The 24522-nt window shown below is 47.5% G+C and overlaps 1 protein-coding gene across 2 annotated transcripts in view; it reads right to left on the bottom strand.

The window, feature by feature from the left end:
- The window catches only part of LOC100868024 (cell adhesion molecule Dscam2), a 111635-nt gene that overhangs the window by 64600 nt on the left and 22513 nt on the right, over window positions 1–24522 (bottom strand). For both annotated transcript variants that reach the window (XM_086906440.1, XM_086906441.1), the window contains exon 2: window positions 835–1155. In XM_086906440.1, coding sequence (XP_086762566.1) covers window positions 835–1155 — 321 coding nt within the window. The remainder of the gene's footprint in view (window positions 1–834; window positions 1156–24522) is intronic.

Below are 24522 nucleotides of genomic sequence, written 5' to 3'. Positions count from 1 at the left end.
CGATACGACCGTCGAGGGCGAGGCTTCGATAAGACGGATTATTTTTTTTTTTTTTTTTTTTTTTTAGGGAAAAGTTGGAACCAATTTCATCTCGATCGAGGGAGGGATTTCCGAGCGGGGCGCCATTAGGCGAAAAAAGAAAAAGAGAAGAAGGAAGAACTCGATGAAGGAAAACGTGTTCGTTCAACGTTCGTTTCAACAACGTGTCACGATTCTCGACGGACAAACCATCAACGCGATGAGTCCATATTCTCCACGTCTCCTCCGGTTATGGAGGAGGTGCATCAAAGCGTCGGGTACGAAGCAAATCACGGGGCCGATGGGAATAAATATTTCATAGCGTCGAAGACGTACCATCTTCCGATCGAGAGGATGAATTATTCCGTGTAAGGAAACGGAACTGCCGCGTTCGTTTCACGCGGCCGCGGACGCGATGTGCTCGAGGGGATGTTTAATGTAAAACGTCGTCGTCCTCGAGGATCTCGCCGTTGAATCGCGTGACGAATATATATTTTCTCACCCTTCAACGGCCATTAAACTTTAATACTCCCCAAACGAGGTAGTCTCCGCCGAGGTACATCGCCGAGAAGAAACCGCGAAATCGAAATATCTTCGCGAATCGATGAAAAGACGAGGCGAAATTTTTCCCTGGAATCTCGATCTCTTCCCTTTTTTTTCGAGTGAAAAAAACGAAAGAAAGGAAGGGAGGGGGGGTCAGGGTCGAACAGGATCGAGGGAAGGAAGGGTGGAAACGGGTTGCTTGCAGGAGGAGGAGGAGGAGGAGGAGAAAGGCGGGTGGCGTAATGCGGATAACGAGCGAGAAGTTTCGCGTGCCTGCTCTGACAGTGACGTCTCTGCTAACGATGGCACCGACGCTGTTCACGGCGGAGCACTTATAAATAGCCCAGTGGACGTCCTGTCGGAAGACCTCGGCCTCGAAGCCGGGAAAGTGGATGGTCCCGTTGCCAAGGACGTGTCTGATTCCAGGGATACTCGTTATACTGCCACCGTCCGCCGCCAGCCAGTCGACGGTAGGTGCCGGATTTCCTCTCACTATGCAGTCCACTCGGCCCCCGTTCACGTTCGTGAATTCCACCCGCGACGGTGGCTCCGACACGAAGCTTGGCCCCTGCATCTCGTACGAGGCGTCGCAACCTGTAACAAACCAGTAACGCGTTGTATTCTCCCTGCTTCTCCTCCTCCCCTCGTTTCCTTCCTTTCGCAATGGAATGGACCACGCTACGAATTCTTCTTTTTTTCCCCTTCCACACGTAACGCTCTCCACGTCCGTTCGCGCTTTTACCTCATCTTGCGGAACAAGAATATTAGCGTAATATCGTACGCGGTTGGTAATTAGATCCCCAACTGTTTCCCTCTCTTATACAATTCCCCAACTAATATTTCTAAAGAGAACCGTGGAAACGTGGAGGATGAAGTATTCTCGGAATATAATAGTTGTCGATATTTTTAGACGAGTCGCTGCTTCTCTCTGCTTTATCGAAGAAAAATCCGAAATACGGTAAACGAAGAAATCCGTACTAATCCATCGATGGTTATCAACATTAACTCAATATTATAAATATTATTGGTAATCGGGCAATGGGTACTAGATGAGAATAAATTTTCTTTACCGATTTTCGAATCGACGGTTAGAAGGACATTAATCACGGCCGTACGTACGTGTACACCACCGGTTGATGAATTTTTTTTCGCCTGGGTTCAAAGTAATTTTCCGAAATGTAGTAGCGCGGGACGCGGATGGGGCGCAGTGTATCGTGGACGGGACACGAGCGAAGATAATACGGGTGGCCATAAATCACACATTTAACGCTGAAATTCGGCCGTAATAGCTCGCCATAAATGGAGCGCATTGCGTCCCCCGCGAACCCTGTTAACCATTCATCACCCGAGTTATGTTGATTTAAGTAGGAATGCCGGCCCGCCTCGATGTATTCCGCATTCCGTCCAACATTGCCCATCTGGAAGCCGGCCCAACGAACTGCGCCCAATACCCGGAGGAACGAACAGGGCACGCCTACCTCGCCCCTATCCGCCGTTACGTTTTAGTTAATAATGTCCACGCTTTCGCCGCCTCCTCTCCCAGGAAAAACCCATCTCCATTATTATTATTATTATTATTATTATTACGGAACATCTCCGCGTGGAGATTGAGATTAATCGAAAAACTTGAAACAGTTGTCCAGTGCGTTTTCCTTCTCTTTCTTTCAGTGCTAGTTTCGAGTAAAAGATAAGATTTCGCGAGAGATAATGGAATCCAACGCGGAGAAAGAACAAGCAACATTTTTCTTCCCCGCGAGAAGTCAGCGTTAATTAACTTCCTCTTGACTGAGGGAGGTTCAAAAGGAAGCTTCTTCGCTCGGTCGCGACAATCTTTATCCTCGCGGAAAGGAAAGACTTTTCGAGTAATATCAAGTATTTCTGCCGGTTGGATTGTTTCCAAGATGCGCTCGAAACCAAACGATTCGAACCGTCCCAACGATCTTCTCGAAACTTGATCGTTTATTCTTTCCAAGAAAAATGAGAAATAAAAAATAAACCGCGAGAGTTGTATTATTATTCGAGGGGGAAGAAAAAAAGTCCGATATTCTTTTCCGCGATTTCTTCAACCTCCGGAGCTCGTTCTTTCTAAAAGCTTCTCGGTTCCGCGCAGACGGTAATACCTTATGACCTACATCCCGCTCGAATCACCGCAACAATTTTTCCTCGAAAGAAAAAAAAGAGCAAATCTCGCTCCCATCACCGGCGTAACTCTATACTCTTTCTCGAGAAAAGTTCGCCTCGCATTATAAAGGAAAAACTTAATTTTCTATATAACGTCAGACGAACCGGTCGATCGAATCCTCCCTCTTTCGATATACGTTGTTGCCTATATATACGCTTCGAAACGCTATCGCTTCCTTCCGCACCCCGAACAAAATCATCACCGTTTACGAAGAGGGATGATAGAGAGAAAAGAAATCGGTCGAGTCGAACGGTGGAAATTGCAAAGTTTACGAGAAATTTCCATATTCGCCTGCTTTTTTTCGTTGTACCATTCTCGGGCTCCGCCTCCTCCTCCGCCGCGCGACTCATAATCCGGATTAACATGGAGAGAATCGAGTATCACGGTAATTCCATTTTCCCTCCCCGCGCTGTGTGGAAAAAAAAAAAAAAAAAGGAATCGGAAGAGCTCGCTCGCCAAAGTGGTATTTTCAATTTCGAATAATGGGATATAATCACGCGCTAACAAGTGAAAACACGCTTTTGATCGAATAAAAAAGCGTTTTCCTCCGTGTCTATTCACCGTTTCAGCTTTTTACTCGAATAAAATGGAAGAACAAAAGAAAGAGAAATAGAGGAGGAAGAGGAGCAACGGCCGAGCGTTGAGAGAAAGCCGGGGAGAAAAAGGGGACGGGGAGCCGTGCACGGTATTATTGGCCGACAAGCAAAAATAAAACTATGTACACATATATGTATATATATACACATGTACGTACAGACTTTACACGAAAGAAGAGAAAAGCACGAAGAGAACGCGTCGAATCATCGATCGATTTCTTTCGTTAACAATTTCTCGGTCCGTCCAATTTCTCTTTGTTGCAACAACGTTTCATCCTCTCCCCATCCTCAGAAAGGAATCGTTTACGACGAAGAATCAACGAGGTCCTTGCACGTGAAGTGGATATCACGTGAACCGAGAAGAGATGGGATAGCCTTTGAAACGCACCTTCGCGGTTCAGGTCCAATTAACGCCGCGTCCTATCCGGATCGAGATGACGATCGCGAGAGAGGGGTAAGAGCGCACGTGGCCGAAAGGAAGCGATGCGTTCCCCGATATAATGGCCCGCTCGAGTGTATTTGAAATGTACTGGCTCATCAGAATAACTAAACAATAGACGGGAGGAGAAGCGAGGCCCTGGCAGCAGCTACTCGAGAACTACCCTCTTCGGGGAGAGTAACGGTGGAGAGAGAAGGGAGAGCCACACTCTCGGGCACGCGTGTGAATGTGCGTTCGCCATCCCGAGTCGTACGCGATACACGTCGAGTGGGCTAACCTTAGTCAACCCTCGATGTCATCGGGGAAGAGCTCCTCTCGAGCTGTGCACCTCTGTTTCTCCTCGTTCGAGGGACGAGACACGGCCGTCCATCGACCATCCGCGTAATGCTTTGCGTCAACATCCCTTGCCAAGACTCGCCAAGAGTGCGCGTCCCCTCTGCGCTTTTTTTCTCTTTCTTCTTCCTCCTCCTCCTCTTCTTCTTCTTCTTTAAGCGCGCTCGCGTAACGACCAATCTCGTTTCCGACCGCTACGTTTCGCGTTCATCAATGGGATCAAAGTTCCTCTCCCGCCACTTTTCACCCCTCTGCCACTGTCCGCCCACCTCGAATGCACGTACGTGCGGATCGAAATTAAACTCGCCGATGCTGAAAAATGAATCGCGAGGTTGACGGACGGGGATGAAATATGAACGACCGTTGCGAATCGCGCGGACAGTGATTTGCAGTTTTTTGTTCCTTCAAAATTGCCGTGCTAAATTTTTCGTAATTTCGCGACAGGTTCGGCCAGAAACGGTTTCTAAAAATTCCGATTGGCCGCTGAATTTCGCGCCAAGACGAAAAATTTTGTTCGATCTCGAAAGTTTTGTCCAAAAAAAGAAAAAAAAAAAAAAAAAAAGAAAGAAAAAGAAGGGGTGGAAAATTATATTTCTCGCGTAATTGATCCACCGAGATAAACAAAGTGAACAAACGAGTCTACGAGACCCGTAACTCGTCGCGATTTAAACGGGCGCAACATTTTTATCTGTGGCGCGCAGCGGGAACCGGATTGCGCAGAAATCGTTATATAATTTCACGGGTTGCGTCGTCGGGATGAAAAATATCACGAGCGATCAAGTTTACGCGTTGGTGGAGACCGTGTCGCGCCGTGAATGGGACACTTAAAAAAAAAAAAAAACCGCACACGGCCGAGTAGTATTCATTCGCGATACGCTCGGTTATTGTATCCCAGCCATTGTTCCTCCCCCCCTCCCCCCCCCGCCTCCCTGGAGCCATTGTCTGAAAAGTATCTTCGCTCGAACCTCACCGTCGATAGGAAAACATCTTAAAAATTCCATCCGCTCGAGGAGCCCGCTTCTCTCTCTCTCTCTCTCTCTCGCTTCTCGAGAGAATGCGGCTGGCCTCATGCCTCCCCGCTCTGGATCACCCTCGAGAGGGGTGGAAGCGACCCGATTAACTTATTAAAATACGCTCGAAAGGGAAGAGGAGACGTATCCCCTCCCCTCCACTCCAAGACTAATTGCCGATGCTCGCGTCGTGCGTGCTCCGTCCGAGCCCAGGCGCCTCGACACCCGTACGAGAAAAAGAGAGAACGGCGAATGGAGCAGTCCCCATTCCGGAATCCGCGGCTCATCCGCCGGTTTACAATCCTTTCTTTCAGCCGGCCGATGGGGAACGAGGCGGGGGATCCCGTCTCTTCGCGGAGGGGGAAAAAAAAAGAAAAAAGGAAAAAAAAGAAAAGGAAAAAAAGAAGGGAGCGCAGGTCTGTGCACGACACAGAGGGGATATGGAAGAGAGAGAGAGAGAGAGAGGGAGAGAGAATCGGGCACACGTACGTAGCCCACAGGCACAAAGGGTAAAAGGCAGGAGACGCGAATGGAAAAACGAGCGTGGAAAACGTGGGAGGAGAGGGGAGGGAATGGAGAAAGAGGGACGCGGTTGGAGAAGATAGGCAGACGCGAGGCGGTTTCCCCTCCGCGTGCACCGCGCCCGCTTGCTGTCCGACAATGCAAACCAACTTTCTCATTTCAATGTATTGTTTCCATTGTTCGAGGCTGCGAGGGGTTGTTGCCAGTGATGCTGGAAGCGAGGTTGGGCAATGCGGGATCTTCTTTCCACCACCGATCGTCATCGCGAAACTTCCCCTTCCCCCCCCCCCTCTCTCTCTTTCCGCCCCGTCCTCGTGCCTCCTCTCCTGTCTTCCTTTCCAAGATTACGAATAATTTCGGGGACGGGCCACGCTCCGACTATCACCAGCCAAAGAACCGCTATTGAACCTGCCTGCTTCCATCTCCCTTCTTCCTTCCTTCCTTCCTTCCTTCCTTCCCTCGCGTTCTTAACGCGAATATTCTCCCGCCGAGAATATTTAGAATTCTTCGCTTCCCGCGGGGATCTCATCTTCTTGGGCGAGGAATCATCGAGATTCGCCGCGAGTACACGAGCGGGGCGCATGCCTCGCCTAAACGGAGCAACTACGTTTTTTACCCGGCCATATTTCGGAGGGACGAGATTCTTTCGAACCGTGAAAATCTTCCTGGATGTTTTCTTCGCTCGTACCCTTTCTCGAGAGAAAGAGAGAGAAAAAGAAAGAAAGAAAGAAAGAAAACAGCCGGTAAGTTTCGCGTTTTCTCGATTAAGAATCGAGAAAAAAAAAAAAAAGAAGAAAAATTGTCAAGATCGAAACTTTTCAATTTCGAACGGCGTAACGATTGGATTGGAAAAAGTAAGTAGATAAAAATGCTGCGTTTAACGTCCGATCCCGGATGTTGCGACGAATACATCAGCCTAACCGCTGATGGCACAACTTCTTGGTTGCCTAAGCTCGGAAACGGAAATCCCCAGGATTTGTTACGTGACGCAGAGTCACGCGCAACCGTAGGACCCCGTTAATTAGCACTAATTCGTTGTACTCCATTAGCAGCGGGTTCCACAGAGGGGGGGAGGGGAAGGGGGGGAGGGGGGATGAACGAGTCTCGCAGCGCACGCGGCTTCCAACACGCCGCGCAACCGTCGCTTCCGCTCTTTCGCGTTACTACCTCCGTCGACGCGCGCGCGTGTTTAATGGCCTGTACCTCCGCCTGCCTATCCAATCCTATGCGAATTAATTTCATCGCAATTACCTTCCCTCGCCCCGAATCATAGAATCTGCGAATTAAACACCCCCGATATCGCCACCCCGCGCCGCTCCAATTTTTCACCACTCACGCTCCGCCTCCCCGTTTTATCCCTCGATAAAGCCATCTCATTTCTAACTTTTATTAACGTTTTCTTCCCTTTTTTTTCTGCCTTCTTTTTCTATAGATTATTATCAGTTTACCTGGAATATTAAAATTGTCCCAATTTCCTCCAAGTTTCTCAATACTTTTTCTCTTTTTTTTCTTTTCCATGTGTTCGATGCGTTCCATTAAAACGTCCGCGAAGATGCATTCGAGCACTTATCGCGATCATTTATGCACGAAGCCATCCATACATACATATATAATATACACGCGTGTCGCGTGTGTATATCGCGAGAAATTTTTCTTTCTCTCGACTTTACTAGACTTCCCCGCCAGGTGAAATTTAACGTTGTTCTAGCCCCCGGGGGGCTCGACGTAATCTAGTACCGCAACCCGATTCGAAGACGCCGGATGTTGCAACGAGCAACAAGGACGTTTAGATTGAAAACTAATAGGGCCGGTAGAAGATACGGGCGGAATATTCCGCTCGCTCGCTGATACAACGATAGCGTAAACTGCGTCGAGTTTCGTGGCATTAATATTCAGGAAAGAGGCGGTTACGAGGTTACCGTGTTTCGCAACCCCTTCCCCATCCTCAATTTTGTTCTATCCTCGATGCTCGAAAAGTATGGCAAATTTATGTGCGCCGGTTCGACGCCCGTATTACCATCTTAACAAGGCCTCGAAAACCGTGGCGAAAACCGGGCCAAATATTCAAATATTCGTAAAGCGTGGGGAAACTGGCCGAAATCGGCCGCGCACGCAACTCGTCGCCCAAGGAATTTCAATTGCTAATGAAATTACGGGAACGTATAGGTCGGGAATTCGTCCCGATGGATTGCCGCTGGGTTTCGGCCTCGTGACATCGCGCCCCTCCCTCATTGGACGACGACCAAACACGGAAACGCGTATTGCGCGCCAACGTGTTTGCGGCCGCATTGTTTCGCCCCCGAAATTTCGATCGCTTTTCCGGGCCGAAGACGCGGTTAAACGAGCGAACCGCTCGTTTTTCGCCCCACCATTTTCTTTTTCGATTCGAAGAGTGTTATTCCATTGTATTAATCGCGCTACGTTGGAAACTTTTTCACGAAACTCGCTGTTTTCCACCGCTGTTTCAACACCACCAAGAATTAGAAACGCGAAAAATATTAAATATTCTTCGTCGCTTTAAATTACGTCGGTTTAAATTCCGTTTATTCCTCTACACAATTCTCTCTCTCTCTCCCTCTCTCTTCCCTGTTTCATCCAACTCGGAAATTCGAATTCTCCCGGAGAAGTTAAGTTACGTAAATTTAAATACACGCATAATGCTATCCCCCGAGAAAGTCGGGTCAGTTTTAATTCGCTTCGACACGTTTCTCGGGTATTCCGTCTTATTTATTACGATCTTTCGAACAAAAAATAATCGGACAACCGATCGGATCTTCCTCCTGGAAAAAAAAACGAGGGAAATACACCATATCGCGATCCATCTTAATCGCGAGCAGGGAAACGATCGTTCCGAGCCAGTGGCCGCGCTTCGTGCCGATACTTAAAGATCGATCACTGGTGCTCCTTGGCCGAGAAACCCTACAAAGACTCCTCTCTCTCTCTCTCTCTCTCTCCTTCCCTCTTTCTCCGAGTTTCTCTAAGAAGATAAACACCCCCGGCAAACCGTTCGAGAAGCTCGATATATATGTATATATACCCGATATATCTTGCGCGAGTTCCGCAAACATTTAATCCCGCATCGCGTTATCGCGCGATTACCGTGGAGAAATCATATCTCATCGCAGCCAACCCTTCACCAGCTCCCAAATTTCCCTTTGCGTCCCGTCGATTTAATCCCTCTCGTTTACAACAGCCGAATCTCGCCCGATCTTCCTTCCGATGCTGAATTATTAACCCGAATCTGGCCCGAAACTGCTCCTCCTGGCTCGCTCCTCCGTTTATCGATCCTTCTCTCCACCTGGGGACGACGATCTCCAGCTCCGTCTGCCAGCCCGCTCGCTCTCCGCGATGTCTCGAATTTAACGCGATGCTCGTCAACGACCGCGTCCAACCACTCCGACAGCCGATCTCTCTCTCCCTCTCCACTCTTTCGAGTTGCTCGAGTCCGTTGTCGAGAAGCAGCCACTCCTCACGGAGAGAAGGCTGGTCCACGAGCCTCCCCCCTCTTCGCCTTTGTCCGCGAATTGAATTAAAACCGCGCGGCGATCCCAGCGGGGCGCATTATTTATCCTTCAATGAAACAATGCGGGCCCGAAAATGAGCAGAGAGGCGAGGAGGGAGAAAAGCGGTCTCATTGTCTCCGTTAGGGAATATATATATATATATAACAGTGTGCGTAATATCGAAGCTGGAAACGATGAGCGGCACGACGAAGAACGATCCCGTGGAATTTGGGAAATAAAATAAAAGATCCCTTAGCGTTAAATCCGTTTAGTCGAACGGTAATTCACCCGGCGTTCGAATGGCAACTCGCTATTCCCCCCTCTCCCTCTCACGGCCGGGGAATTTAAATAGGATTTGAAGCGAAGCGGATCCTACGCGGAGCCCTCGAGTACAATCGGCCGGGATTTTTATCGTTCTTTATATATATATATGTATATATCGGCGAATGGTTATGAAAAATCGTCCAGAGGAAGGGGAGGGGGAAACACGTTGAACAGGAGGAGGAGGAGGAGGAGGAGATAGAGCGTGGATCGTTCGTTTTCCACACCCTCTGATCCGTGAATTTTAAACTCGTAACGCGAACAGGTGCTGTCGGGGAAATTTGCGATCAAAAGGTGCGAATTTACCCTTCGATACACTTTCTATGCTTCCGATTCATAAAGGGGAATCTTTCTCTCTCTCTCTCTCTCTCTCTCTCTCTCCCTTTTTTTTCTTTTTTATTTTTCAATTCAGAGGCCACACACACACACACACACACACAGAGGAGAGAAGGGTAATTGAAAGGTGGAATCATCGATTTCGGTTAAAACGCGGTGTTTCAGCCTCGCGATGCTTGATATTCACTCTCTTTGCGATGGCCGCAAAGTGGAAAGTTCGCCACTGATAAATCGAATGTTGGGCGAAATTAACCCGAGCCCATTATCCGAATCGATAACGTAAACTCGAGGACAATTGGGGAGGGAGGGGAAAAAAAATCCTTTAAACGTTTTCCATCCGAGTCGCGATGTTAATCGATCGATCGGACGGACGGTGAAATGACGCGAACGATGATCGCCGTTATTGTATATCGTTAATGTATATATATATATTCGCGGAAGGTAGGTGTAAATTCGAGCAACGCGATATAACTTGCGTCAGCAATAATACGCATCGATTTAACTAAAGCCCGGAGCGCCCGCGATCCCCCAACTAATTATTTCGTATCATCGAGTGGCTCTGCGTATTAGCCGTTCATTATCCTGTCTCCGCGATTCAGCATGATTTCTAGCTGAACGGCTTATCGTACCGTTTTCGCGTGATCGTGGCCAAATCTGTTTACGATATTAGCTCGATCGAGAAAGGACCTCTGGATTCGAGATTCGAGGAACAGATTCGAGAGATGTTACATACTCGTTCCTTCGCATCCAAAATCGGAAACGAATTTCGACGAATACCCTTAAAGTCGCGATAAACTGCGGTTACGTTATTGTTCGAAATTGGAACGGTGAGATCGGAGGAGAGGATTCCTTAAAAAAAAAAAATTGTATCGAGAGAGGAAGGAAGGAAGGAAAGATCTTGTTCTATGCAGAACAGCAGAAATCCAATCCTGACCCGATGCGTCGCCGTCAAAAGGGTCGATTGTCGCGGAACGGTCCATCAACGGCGAAACGAGGACGGGGGGGGAGAGAGGAACGACGACAAACGCGCGAGCATCCTGTCATTATTTCCGGCACGCAGGAGCCACGTGCCGGCCCGTTGGACCCTGTATTCAACGGTCACATGTTCCACCCTCGTCCACCAACGTAAACAAAATAATAATCGCGTTCGCACGTTGATCGGGCGGTCGAATCGGAGCGTATATACGCGCAATCGCACGCCGTTTTTAATTGCGACCGTATCTGTTATCGGCAGATGGCGGGGATTCATCGAAGGAACGAGTGGAAAAAAAAAATGAGAATATTAAAAAAAAAAAGAAAAAAAATTAAAAAAAAAAAAGCAAGCGGGAAAACGAAAATTCGCCGGAAGCCAGAGCTGTATATATATATATATATATATTCGGAAAAAATATTTTTTCCCCGCGGCCAACGTGTGTCGCTTTATACCCATGAAATTTTCCCCGCTTCAAACGTTAATCCCCTCCCCCCTCTCAAAGTATCTCGCTTTTGACTTCGCTGCTTTTCATACGGTGGAAATGCCCCCCCCTCCCCCCACCTATACGACCAATTTTCTACCCGCCACGCACACTTGTATCGGCGAGTTAAACGACGTTTTTGACCGGAACGCCGAAAGAGGGAGAGAAAGAGAGAGGGAGGGAGGGAGGGAGGGAGAGAAAAATTGCTCGCCATCGTGGACCGGTGGAATATTAAAACGATGAGGTAAAACGGTCGCTCACTCGCGGTTCACGCTGTGAAACCAAGCCCCGGGTCAGAGGCTGATTCCTCTTCCGAGGGAGGGACCTTTCGTAACTCTACTGCTACTAGCAGCAGTGCCGCGAAAACTTTCTCCCTTGCCTGGCTTAAATCCACTCGTTACCAGCCGTACCTACGTACGTACGTTCAAACGCGGAAAACCCGGTGAAACTAATTCGTCTACCCGACCGCGAACGCCGCACTTATCTTCTCCCGTTCCCTCCGCTCTTTCGTCTCTGCTTCTCTCTCTCTCTCTCTCTCTCTCTTTCTCTTTCCTTTTCGGGAACAATATTACGCCGACCCCCTCCTCCATTCGCTTTCCCTCCAACGTTAATCGACCAACGTTCTTTCATTGCCATTACCCCGCCGGGTTAATACTACTACTACCACCCTCTCGATTATTACCTCTTTGTGGCTAGGATTAATTTCCGGTGATTCGACGACGAGGGTGTATCGATAAATACACATCGTCTGAAGCGATGCATCGATATGCGCCTCGCAATCGTGTTTTTTTTTTTTTTTTTTTAATATATTTTATTGGACGATACGACACGAAGAGAGGAATTGTTACGTTCCGTTCAGTATTTTGCGTTAAGTATCGATGAGGGTAATTTTAAAGAGGTAAAATACGGATGTAATATCACGTTGGAATAAATAAGATGATCGAAGGGGATTGAATTTATATATCGGGGGATTTGTGAAAAATTGCTACGTATATTGATAATTTCGTTAATCGTAATTATTAATACGTGATCTTTAATTCGAAAAAATTGCGATGATATCGCAAAATCGTAATTCGGTTAAATACGGTATTGCTCGAAATCTTTTTTTTTTTTTTTTTTTTTTTTAAACGACCGAGATTCGTCGTATCAAGTTTTAATTCCCTACTACCACCGATGCTGCAATTTTATTCTCTATCCCCGGATCCGTGACAATGGAAAGTAGCACGAAAAATGATTAAAAAGGGGAAAAAAGAAAAAAGGAAAAAAAAAAAAGTTTTTAGAGCCCTCGTATTTTATATAATATAAAAATGCATTGTGCGCGTCGAGTCTACGCTGTCAGAGCATTATAACGGAATATCGGGAATGCATCAAGTTTCCTCGCGATAAAGCGACATCATCGGCGGTGTTGCGAGTTTTTCTCGAATTGATTTTTAACGCGTTTGTTTCTCGAGGGAAGAGGAACGTGGCGTAGTGTGGAGGCAATCGCAGACGACGAGAAACACGATAAAGGGCAACAAGGGGAACGCAAATTTCTCTATGAAATTTTAATGCAAAATATCAGAACATTGCACAATCACTTGGCGAAAGATCGTGTATAAGCAACGTGCATCGCGCAATATAGATACCGACAAATTGATATTGAAATAAAGTTTCAAAGTACAAAATTCTATATTATAAAGTGGATAAGATTTTTTCTTTTCTTTTTTTTTTTTTTTTTTTGATTAATCTCTCGTCAAAATTTTTCGACGAAATGAAATTGGTTAGGCGGAAAAAACAACGGAAAACTACGAAGAGCGGTTTCCTCGAGAAAATCGACGAGTTAAGCGAAAACTTGCGTACTTAACGTGACAAGCTTGAGGATACGGGCACGCAACGAGCGATATTTCCGGATTTACGCAATCAGCCAAATCCTCGTTCGTTCGTTCGATTTATCCGAAAAGTTGGCGCGGCGCGGTTAAATCGATCGCGGGGTAATCGTTTAAATGATACATAAACCGATAAAAATCCTTTTGTCCTCCGATCGAACTTTATCTATTCGGCGGAATTATTTCGGTGATTGTCCGCCGGATCAAAATACAATGAAACGAGAGACTCCCCTCCGATTCATGGTGGTGGAAAAAATAAATAAATAGATGAATGAACGAGGAATCGACGAGGGTTGAAACGCGAGATTGAAACGGGCGTGGGATGCATTACTGGGTACGCGCGATTTAACGCGATGCCTCGTAACGCGATAGAAAATAATGTGATTACGGTCATCGCAGCGCCGCATAATTTCGCGTCACGCGTCATTGAGCGACCGCGCGTTTTCGTAAATGAAATTCAACCCCCGGCTTCACCGCCATTGTAAACTATACGCGTGTAAACACGTCGCGAATAAACCTTCCTTGGCAAAGAGGAATTAATTGGTTCCGTTACGCGGTGGGGGGGAGGGGAGGGGAGGGGGGAGGGGCTTCCCCTCGTTCGATAAATATTTATTATCTAGATTAGATTTATTATTCTTTCGAAGCGTTGCAAATTTGATGAGAGAGAGAGAGAGAGAGAGAAAGGGAGGAGGGAAAAAAAAAAAAAAAAGGAAAAAAAGGGAAAGAAATAAAGAAGTTGGGAGAGAGAAAAGAAGGTTAAATTTTTTAAAAACGGTATATATAAATTATCGCGAGGATTTGCGACTGGCCTGGAAAAGACTGACACGATTTAAAATGTGAAACCGAGGCGCGCGCACGTTCCACGATGGTTGTTAAAAAAATCATGAAGGACACTTTCACGGGAGAACCGTGACCACGAAATGAGCGGTTGTGTGTTTCGTGGAGTCACGCTTAAAACGGAGTTCCCTCCCCGTTCTCCTCGGGGGGAAAAAATTATCTCGGTGGAAATTCGGAAAAGGCTGATCAACGGGAGGGAAAAACGGTTTCTTTGAAACTCTCGACTGTACCGTACTGTACTGTACTGCACTGTTCCTTTGTCCTGGACAGAAACGATCCCCTTTTAAAATTCCACTCGTGTTCTCTTATTAATTCGAGCATAACTGTCCACGAAGAATTACCGCTCTTGAACTGCTGTGCATCAAACGATTCCCCCTCCCCCCGATCATTGGACAAACAATTTCAACTCAATTTTTTTCTTTTGTTTTTTTTTTTTTTCGTTTTTAACGAACCAGTCAAAGATCAAACTACAAATCGAATGGGGATACAAGCATTCGGTGATACATCCGATTCGAGGAATCGATAACGATTTATGACGAGCAAAGTTGTTCAACTGGTCCGGAAACTACTCGAGACAGAGTAATGGGAGTGGAATCGTAAACTCCGATAGTGATTTAAGCATGATTTAAACGGAAGTTTGGCAAATGAGAGTGGTTGTTGGACCGCGTGAAACCTTGACTGAATCGTGTGAAACGTAACCGCAAGAAGGAGAGATTAAAAAGGAGAGAGAGAGAGAGAGAGAGAGAGAGAAGGGTGGAAAAATTTTGCGAAATTACTGGCCCATTTTGTAAGGAAGGATTTTATGAAAGGTGGAATAGATAAAAGCTGTTCAATTTAAAAGTTTCGCGCGGGGCTGATGAGAAGAATTTTGGCGCCGGTTCGGTGATTAATTTAACGGGTAGGGACGTCGCAAGTCTTGAACTCTGAGTGGTTTAACGATGATTTACAGGGCAGTCGCGAAATAGCGGGCCGCCGTCTCCGTCACCCGGCCAACTCGGAAAAAGTGAAAGGAGAATCCTCGAAAGAAGTGGCGGGACGCGCCATTAATGGCATAGAAAATCCATCCCGCTATGTCCAAGCGTGGAAGCGTTAAGTCTTTTCGGGTTCGGAGGAAAAAAATCCAGTCGTAATGCTCGAGTGGATTCTTGATAACGAACAACGTGCGGGAGAAATATCGTCCCCGTCAGACTGGAGGGGCGTCTTTCCGACTTTATCACACTTTTCACAAACTTTCTTCCCTTTCAACGAATCCCAAAGCCCGAGAAACTTTGCTGCGATCGTCGAACACGACTCTTCGAATTCAAAGTCTTTAATTTCCTAAGATTCCGTATTTTAATCTCCCCGGACGAGAAAAATTTTAATTATCCTACATCTACAATCGAGAATAATTCGAATCGTCGAGAAAATACATAATTAAAGAGTCGTAAATAATTTCCTGTGAAGATCAATTTCCAACGTGTCTGAAACGTAGCGAGTCGTCGGAGGATTAAAACGAAACCGCAGTGCGGTCTCGCGAGAATGTCGCAAATGCGAGACGATGCGTCCCTTCGAGTCGAGGGAAAATCGTGTCGAGGAAAGAGATCAAACTCCTCCGACGACCACCCTTTCGTCTTTCTCGACAAATTATTCGTACTTATGCCCGTGCACCACCAACCACCGAGACGAAACTCGAGGAGAGATTTCGGTGTTCTCTCGAACTCTCGCTACCTTAACGATGATTTAATCCCAAGTTTATAAATACCGACTCGCATGATAGTTGAGGGACTAAGAGAGAGACCGCAGTGCGGTTAACAGGACGCGTAGTGGATCCGCTGACCTGCCCGTATGGAGTCGGGTCAACGTTGAAACTCCGACCCGAGGGGAGGTGGGAATATAGAAACACCGAATCAAGCGTGGGCGAGGGAGAAGGAAAGGAGAGGGCAAGAAGGAGAACAGAGGGTTTCGATAGAGAGAGAGGGAGGGAGAGAGAGTAAAGGAGGAACGGTGGATGGATATGGTCAAACGAATAACAAGGATGTGTAGAGGAGAGAGAGAGAGAGAGAGAAGGAGAGGAACGGAGGGAGGCGGAGAAACAGGAGGACGAAGACAGATGCACGTGAAACACTAACAGGGACACACCGGTACAAAGACCGAAATGCAAATACGTATTCTGTGTACTTAGGAAGCTGTAGCTCCAGTGAGCCTCATGCATAGAGATTGTACGTTGTCCGTGTAAAATCGACCCTCAACCACGCCGTCGGTTTCCTCCCCGGAACTCCCTCTCTCTCTCTCTCTCTCTCACGCTTTGTACATCTGTCTTTATCCGTGCACCATCTCTCGCACGCGTTCCGCTGATATTTTCGAGCAACGAGCTTTGCGCACCAAAACCGCACCAACCCCCTCTACTCTAAAACTATCCCTCCTTTATCCGGCCTTCGATTCGACTCGAGTTTCAACAACAGACAAATCGATTCAAATCGATTTTACGACAGGTTACGTTCGAAAGAAACGTTGCTCCTCTTCAGAGTGAAGAGAAGAGGGGAAGCTTCCGTATTAACTCGCGCGGGTATGAAAGTTTATATCCAATTAGAACCATCTATGCGAAAATCGTTAAGTAAGTCCTGCTATCCTTATCGTGAATTATTCATCGATACACGATTATCCTGCATTGTTTTCCTCTATTTTGCAATTCGATCCCCGAAAAGAGGGAGGAAATTCCCTTTTAGCCGAAATTCCCTTTTATTCTTTAACTCGATCGCTCGGTTTCTCTCGTTCCACGCTCGTCTCGCATTTTCGTTCGGCGCAATTGAAAGAAAGAGAAAGGAAAAGGCGAAAAAAAAAGAAATACTCGCGTACAAAACGTGAAAGGTAAATAACAAATTCAATCGAGCCCCTTCAAGGGAGCATTTAAAAATTACGTATCGCGCGGACGAGTGTGGTCGATCGTTTAAAAAGCAGCCGCGATTCCAAATAGGTGGAATGGGCGAGATGGAGAGCAGCAGCAGCAGCAGCAGAGAGAGAGGGAGAGAGAGAGAGTAGAGTAGCGTGTATTTTTAAATGCGTCGAGTGTTCCGTTGACGTTCAATTACTCTTTCAAGTTCGCGAGGCGAAACGGGGAAAGAGGCGGTCGGGGTAACGAGGGAAGAAGGGAGAAAGAAAACGAGGCGAGCGAGCGGCCGCAAGCTGGCATCGTATCCGCAGCGCGTCTTTTGTAAGCTTCTATCTCGTTTACGTATCTGGTAGCGAGGCCGGCTACAGTGAAGCGTCGCCATAACGACGGCATTCTTGTCTATCACGAGCAGACGCGCCGCTCTCGCGAACAGAAATGTCTATTTACCGTCGGCCGGCCTCCAGAAACTCTGTTTTCCCTTCTCTCTCTCCTGGACAACCGCCCTTCCCTTGAATACGAAAAATTCCTCCGCGATTACACGTTTACAATTATATTCCTCCTCGTAAAATGAATGAAAAAAAAGATAGAGGGAGAGAGAGAGAGAGAGAGAGAGAGAGAGATAAAGAGAAAAAGAAAAATATATATTCCGAACGTTTCGTTTTAATGCCGTTTCGTTCGACCGGCGGCCGATATTTTTTCGCCACGACGAAACGAGTTCTTGCTCGTTTCCGCTTGTATATTTTACCACCCAGTTACCAGAGATGCGACAACGCGACGAGTGCTTCTATATTTAATTGGTTGTTAACGTTATTTAAATATACGCGACGCTCCGGTTATTCCAAACGCCGTGTTTCTCGCTCAGCGACAAACGGTAAACACCGCGGCGAGCATTACACGATACGCCGGATGAATGATAACTCGCAACTCCTTGGATGTAACTCCTTGGCGTAACGCGTCGTACAACCGGTGATACACGTCGCGTCTTAACGAGACTACCCAACTTCCCGCGACGTAAGCACCCCCTCTAAACACCAATTAAAAGTACTTTAAGCGGTTTATCGGACGAATAATACGCGCGCGCGGTAGATTTATACAAAGAATAAATCTTCCCGTTGTAGAGGCGTTTATTAAACGTTAATAAGGCGATGAAAGGAGGATGGCTAGGGTTCAAGAGCGGTTTCGAGAACGAGGAAGAAGAAAAGTGGGCAGGAAGAGGAAAAGGAGGAGAAAATTAAATTCGTCGGTGAATATGAAATTAACGGGTTGGAAGAAAGAAAGAAGTGCTTCGCGCGTTTCCCTCGTACTTCTCCCAGATTCTTTCCCAGAGCTGAGAAGAAAAGATATCGAAGAAAATTCCGACCGAACGGGGAAATCGCGTATTGTCGAAACGGCGCGTTTGAAAAGCGTCGTGGCCGCGTTGTACGCTCGATATTCGTTCAATTTTTCAAATCCGCACACATGCTTGACACAGAAATCAGTAGGCGCGCGAATCGAGATGGTGCACGCGTCGTATTTATACGACGAGAGCGGACAAGAAGGTCGGGACGAGTGTGTTCGTACACACCGGTCCGGAAAATTACGACCCCGTCTTTTCCTCGCGATCGAGGCAAATACAAATTCAGCCGCTTCGTCCTTTTCAAACTCGTTCGACCACCGCAAACATCGGGTTCAAACACCGGGTAAACTTCGTCCCCGCTCGAATCGAACTGGAATTCCAACGAATAAACGCTGAATATTTCTGAACGCGGGGAAAGGAGACGATTCTGTTCGCGGCCTTTCCTTTTTCCGCGGCGGTGGAATCTTTCTTCGCGCGAGAAAAACCGTCCAACGGTGGGAAAAAGAAGGATAGGATAGTTTTTCGCGCGAAGAGCGATTGGAAAAGATGGTTGGGGGAGGAGAGAGGGAGGGATGGAGGGGGGAGGGAGAAAAAAGGAAGAAAAAAAAGAGAGAGGCAACGTTGTTTCGAGGGTTTGTTTCAACAGGGTTCGAGAGCGCATCAAAATAAATTGCGTGTATCGTGTCCGCGGCCAAAGCCACCACGGCTTGACCGGTTCTTTTGCGGTCACGGAATTGCACCCGATCCCGTCCCGTCATCCCCCGGGGACCGACGAAAATTCACCGTCCACCACCGTTTTCCAAACCCGTGAATTTTAGGAAAAAACGTAAAAACTCGTCGAGTCTTGATCCCGATTGAAAAATTGTAAAGCTCCAATCGTTAAAAATCTCTCGCTTCGCTACTATTATCCATTCTCGATATATGATTTCTCGATACACGTTCTAACCATTTTCTACGTTCACTTTTTATATATATATATGATTTATCCCATTTTATCCCACTTGTCCGCATAAATCATTTTCGCCGAATATTCCCGCGATTCCAGACTCTTTCCATAAATCAAGCGCACTCGATAATTCATACACACAGTATGGAATTCGATGAAATACCACGGAATATCGTATCGCGTTTCCTCCTCCGTGAGGAGAGAAGGATCGCGGTGGCGATCAACAATCGGATACTCTTCTCGAACGGCAAATGGATACGCGCGTATCCCCGTTCAACGGCACGGACAGGATCACAGGAGGTAAACGCGGAGGTAGACGCTATCATCCCGTGGCACGGCGTAGTTTTCAATGACGGTTGACAAGCCGGCGACACGGCTCGGTGCGATGCTCGACAGTGATTTGCTTTGCGGTCCCCCTCCGAATGAATTTGTGGCGGCGTGGCCCGTGCCCACCTGCGGTTTCGTATAATTACGCACTTAATTGCTTCTATTGCCAAGACCTCCCCCTCCCCCGAATCACGACAGGGGCAACCGTCATCTCTGATTAGCCCTCTTACCAGCGACCGCGTTTTCATTTCATGCATATTGAATATCGTGTCGACGATTCCGTGTACATCGACGATTAATTTCGTTCGACGCGGTTCATTTAAAAAATGAGGGAGAAGAGAAGGGAGCGAGCGAGAGAGGAAATGATAGAGAGAAAAAGGAGAGAGAGAGAGAGAGAGAGAAATAAGAAAAATGAAGCGAACGATTCGACGAATTAAGTACGGTCCTGTGACTTTTCCGGGGGAAATTTTTCACTCGCATTGGGCCGCGCCGTGCATCGTGCAAGGCAACGAGCGATGCCCTCCTTGAAAAAGTGCGGCGTTTAATTAAAATCTCATTAAACCGGAACGAAATCGATTACGAGGCGCGCCGTTTCACGCGAATATTTGCGCCAAGGATAGAAACGCGTTTCATTCACCGGCTAATAAGATTGCGAATACGTCGGTTGACAAACGGCTCGGATCGGCCGTATCAGCCACGCGTGCGTATCCTCTTAATGATTAAAATGAAGAACTTTCATTCGATCGTCGAAATAATCGAATCGTTTCATTTGCGAGGCAGAAAATTACTGAGTCGATGTTCGGAAATATCTAAGAATTTTTCGATTTATCGACAATTCCTCCATATACGTCGGTTAACAAACGAAACACAGTTCAAGCGTACAAGTCACGCGTGATCCTCTGATCAAAACGAAAAATTTTCATTCGATCGACGAGGCAAAAAATTACGTAATCGATCGTGTTTTTCTATTTCTATATACAGGAGAGTAACGAGTCTGTGATAGGTCGATGATCGAAGCGAAATATCTAAGAATTTTTCGATTTGTCGGCAATTCCTCCACGTACGTTTTATCGCGGTGCGAAAATCTAGGAACAATTTCCGCGAACGCTCGCTTACTCCGGTCGTTTCGCGCATCGTGTACCAAATGTCGGATCGACGATCCCCGTTGGGACACCGTTGGAACGATAGCGCTGGTCGTCTTCCACCACGAGACAAGATAAAACACCGAGGTCACACCGACGATTTAATCCGAACAACGTCTGCCCCGTATCGAGTCGGAAATAAGTTTCCGCAAGTTGCGCGGAACCGGAGGAAATCGTTGCACGGATCGGTCCTCCCTCCCTCCACCCCTCCATTGACCCGGATCGCGATTCTCCTTTCGTGATCGTTTTTCTTTTTTTTTTTTTTTAACCACCCACCTCGAACAAATTCTCCTCGAGCCAATTATAACGGATCGATATTCGATATTCGAACGGATCCACACGACTTGCCTCGACTAGTTTGGCCAAACTTTGCCATTCTAATCTCCCGATATCCCCGCGGTTCTCGATTAATCGTCACGCTTCTTGTCTCGGCCAAGTGAAACGATATTGGTCACGCTTAGGCGTCCAGCTGTTCCATATCCGAGGATATATAAAACGTATAATTGCTCGTTACGTCGTTATCGTGTATCGCCCTAAGCACCACGGACTAAGTTAATCGAGCTTGCGGATAGCTCCTAGTAGGAGGACTCGGCAAACAGGGAATACTGCTCTTCGAATCCCTCCCCTTAGCGCAAACATCGAACCTCTCTCGTGCGCGAACAAACGGAACAAGTCCGGGTTTAGGGTAGTTTAAGAACATTGGGTAAAGATGGATGGGGATACGTAGGATAATAAATAACGGGGGTATATATAAAGGGGTCTTTTTATCGTTTCCAACAAGCAGGAGTACAAAATCAATAGCAATCGGTGGACATCTCGAACTTTATAGATCGAAATAGATTTATAGAGGAACGAGTTGATCGTGTTTTTCCTTTTTTTATACCGGATACGAAAACAGTGTTTTGCAACGATACCACGAAAGGAACGAAAGTTATTTAAGTTAGCCGAGTTATTCCGCGAACAGGATAAGTCGCAGGCAAAAATAAGTCGGCTGAAAGTCTCGGGTGAAACTTTCATTTCGACAAGATTGAATGGGACGAGGGAGCGAAAACCTTTCCCCGTTATCTTCCGACAACTAGGGGAATCGATCAATTTTTCCGCAACCCGATGGACGAACGCGCGCGCGAGAGAGAGAGAGAATGCTGATTTTACGATGATAGGATCGCATATCAAACGGGGGATGATAAATTTCTCGAAATCAGGAAGGACGAAAAAGATAACGCGAAAAGGTTGGAAGGTTCGCTCAACGATATCCATCAACGTCCTCCGATTCGATTAACTTCTCTTCGAGTATCCGCCAGCTTCGATGTTTACGGAAACATCCGGAAGCGGTTCGTCGTTGTCGTTGTCGTCGTCGTCGTCGCTATGGCGCGCCAATTACAGACGAAGTAATTACGTTACAATAACCGTCACGCAGATCCATAATTATCCGTAAACAAAGAGACAAACGGAGAGTTTTCATCGAATTTCGTTCGATCTCGAAATTTTCGAAACAACAGGGGAAACGAATTTTCTCTCCGACGGTCTCGATTAAACTTGGCTCGAGATCTTCTTAGAGCCGCGTAATCGAGCAGAGCAGAGACACAAATAAGTTCGTTCCTCGTAATCAGGGGGAATTTTAGCCGGGAGCAACGGAACCACCGCGTCTCGATCGCGAGATTTCCTATTTTCTTCCGATCCAACTTCATTCCCCATCCCCCCTCCCATTCCAATCCCATCTTCCTTTCTTCGGTTCGCCCTGCTTTCACCGTGCACGCGAGGAAACTCGGCGGGGAAAAATGAAGAACGAACGGTCGAAGAAAAAAGAGGAGGAACGTCGGAGTACAGAAAAGGATCTGCCGAGGTGGTGAACGTAATTTCGATTCCCTTGCAACTCTTTGGGACGAACTCTTTTCTCCGCCTCCAACCGACCAAACTTTCTCTCCCTCGCGGAGAGAAGTCTTAGAAACCTGGCCGACAGGTGGATGGAATGCCTTCCCCCGGCATTCCAATCGTCCAAGAATTGGGGGACCGGTAATTGTTTGCCCGTACCTGGAGCTGCTTCACCACCACACAACCGCACACTTCACGATAACGAACGTCTCGCGATACACCTTGGTTGGAGGCGCCACACCACTGGCACTAGAGCGCGGTGGTGGTAAGAGTGTCGACGAGGCGGATAGGGTGGTTAGGTCGAGGGTAGTGGAGCAACGGTAAGGTTGATTGTAAAGAGAGACAGAGGCGGGGAAGGGCTTGGTCGTTCCTTCACCTCTCGACTAATGAGACCGCGCGGTTACATCAGAGGCCGGCGACAAATTGAAACGTACGAGTCTAGAGGGGCCGAGGAAGCGAGAGAGAGAGAGAGAGAGAGAGAGAAACTTCGTAATGCGTGACTATGAGAGGAAGCGAGCGGAACATCCGCTCCATGTACCATTGGCGCATTAACGTCCGTCCAGCAATCCAGTCCATCTCCGTCTAATTTCGTCTCGACGATTAACCGTGCGCCAAGCTTCGTATCGAGGTCACGCGAATATTTTCGCGAATAACGAAAACTCACCAAACAGCGAACTCGTGTAGGAGCAAAAGTAAGAGGCGCGTCTCTTTATGCTATCCCAGAACGAGGGGACGCGTGGACTTTGGCGGAAGTAGAAAAAAGGAAGGAGGGCGTCTTCGAGCAATAAGTTTCCAAAGTGATTTATGTGTAATCTCTTCGCGAAAAGCGTCATTATTTTCGCAACAGCCGCTCTCCCTTACCCGACCCGACATCCTTCGTCCGCGCGAGACGCTTCTTTTTATATCCTCGCTGAAGATGGGAAGAGAAGAAACGTAGAGAGGGAGAGAGCGCGATGAAATACGTTGGGCGGGAGAGGGAGGGGCCAAGAGAGGGAGGATTATACCCCCAGTCAGAAACACACGGTTGGGAAAGAAACGCATAAAACTCAGCTATAAATTAAAGACGTTGCCTTAATCTTAATCTTTACCATTCTTATATATATATATATATATATAACCGGGCGGCGCCAATTAAAAAAGCCGGTTCGCCATTAACCGACCTTTCTCCTTGTCGGTCGACGCGTAGGCGGAAAGTTGTTACCGGTAATTGTCGTCCATTTCCCGAACAAGGGGAATTATTTTTCCACCGTTGTTCTCTCGCTCGTTCCGCGAGAACGGCAGTCCTCGTATCGGGGACACGGACAACGAAAATCGTCGGGGGTTAAAAATGGAATCGCGTTTTCGAGCAGCTTCCGCCTCTCCTCTTCATTGTCCCGGTGACCCATATTAAACGAGCCCGTGTTAAAGTGACGCGCCGCGTTATTCGAAGCCAATCAAATCCACCACCATCAGAGATCTCTGCTCTACTCGACTCGGAGTGGAGTGGTTCATAGACATCCTCTCTCTCTCCCACTCTCTCCATCCTTCCCGGATCGACAACGAACGCGCCTTCCACGACGGATTATACGTGGAAACCATTACTACCGAGACCGAAGATGGTAGCTGAAGGTCGAGATTCCGAATAGAGAGGACCTATTTCAGGAGAGGAGGAGGGATGTATTCGGAATACCCGGTAATTGATGAGACTTGCATCGCCTGCAGGGGATGGCGAAAGCCACCGATAGGCTTGGGATGAGAAGGTAAGAGAAGGTAGATTACCGAGTGACGCGACATCGTCTGTGTAGCGTCGTCGTGAGCAAGCAACGTGAGCGTAGCGGGGAAGAAACGAAGGAGGACGAGTAAGGACGAGTAAGGAGCAGGAGGGGCACGGATGGAAGAGAGAGAGAGAGGGAGAGGGCGAAGAAGAAGGATAGGAATGGATGTAGCAGGCCAGCAGTCTAGCATGCAAAATGCTGCGTCGACGTTATCACGCCGCCAGAGATTAAGGGGCTGACGCGGTGGATACGGGGGCGGCGGCGACGGCGGCGGCCTTCAGTCTTTCTATTTTTCGCCCCGCTCTGCCGAGTTTTAC

Source organism: Apis florea, unplaced genomic scaffold (genome assembly GCF_048593485.1).
Source record: "Apis florea isolate Af1SG1 unplaced genomic scaffold, ASM4859348v1 contig_2495_pilon, whole genome shotgun sequence".
NCBI classification, from domain to species: Eukaryota; Metazoa; Arthropoda; class Insecta; order Hymenoptera; family Apidae; genus Apis; species Apis florea.
The sequence above is the reverse complement of the archived record's forward strand: the minus strand, read 5'-3'. Positions and strand labels throughout refer to the sequence as shown.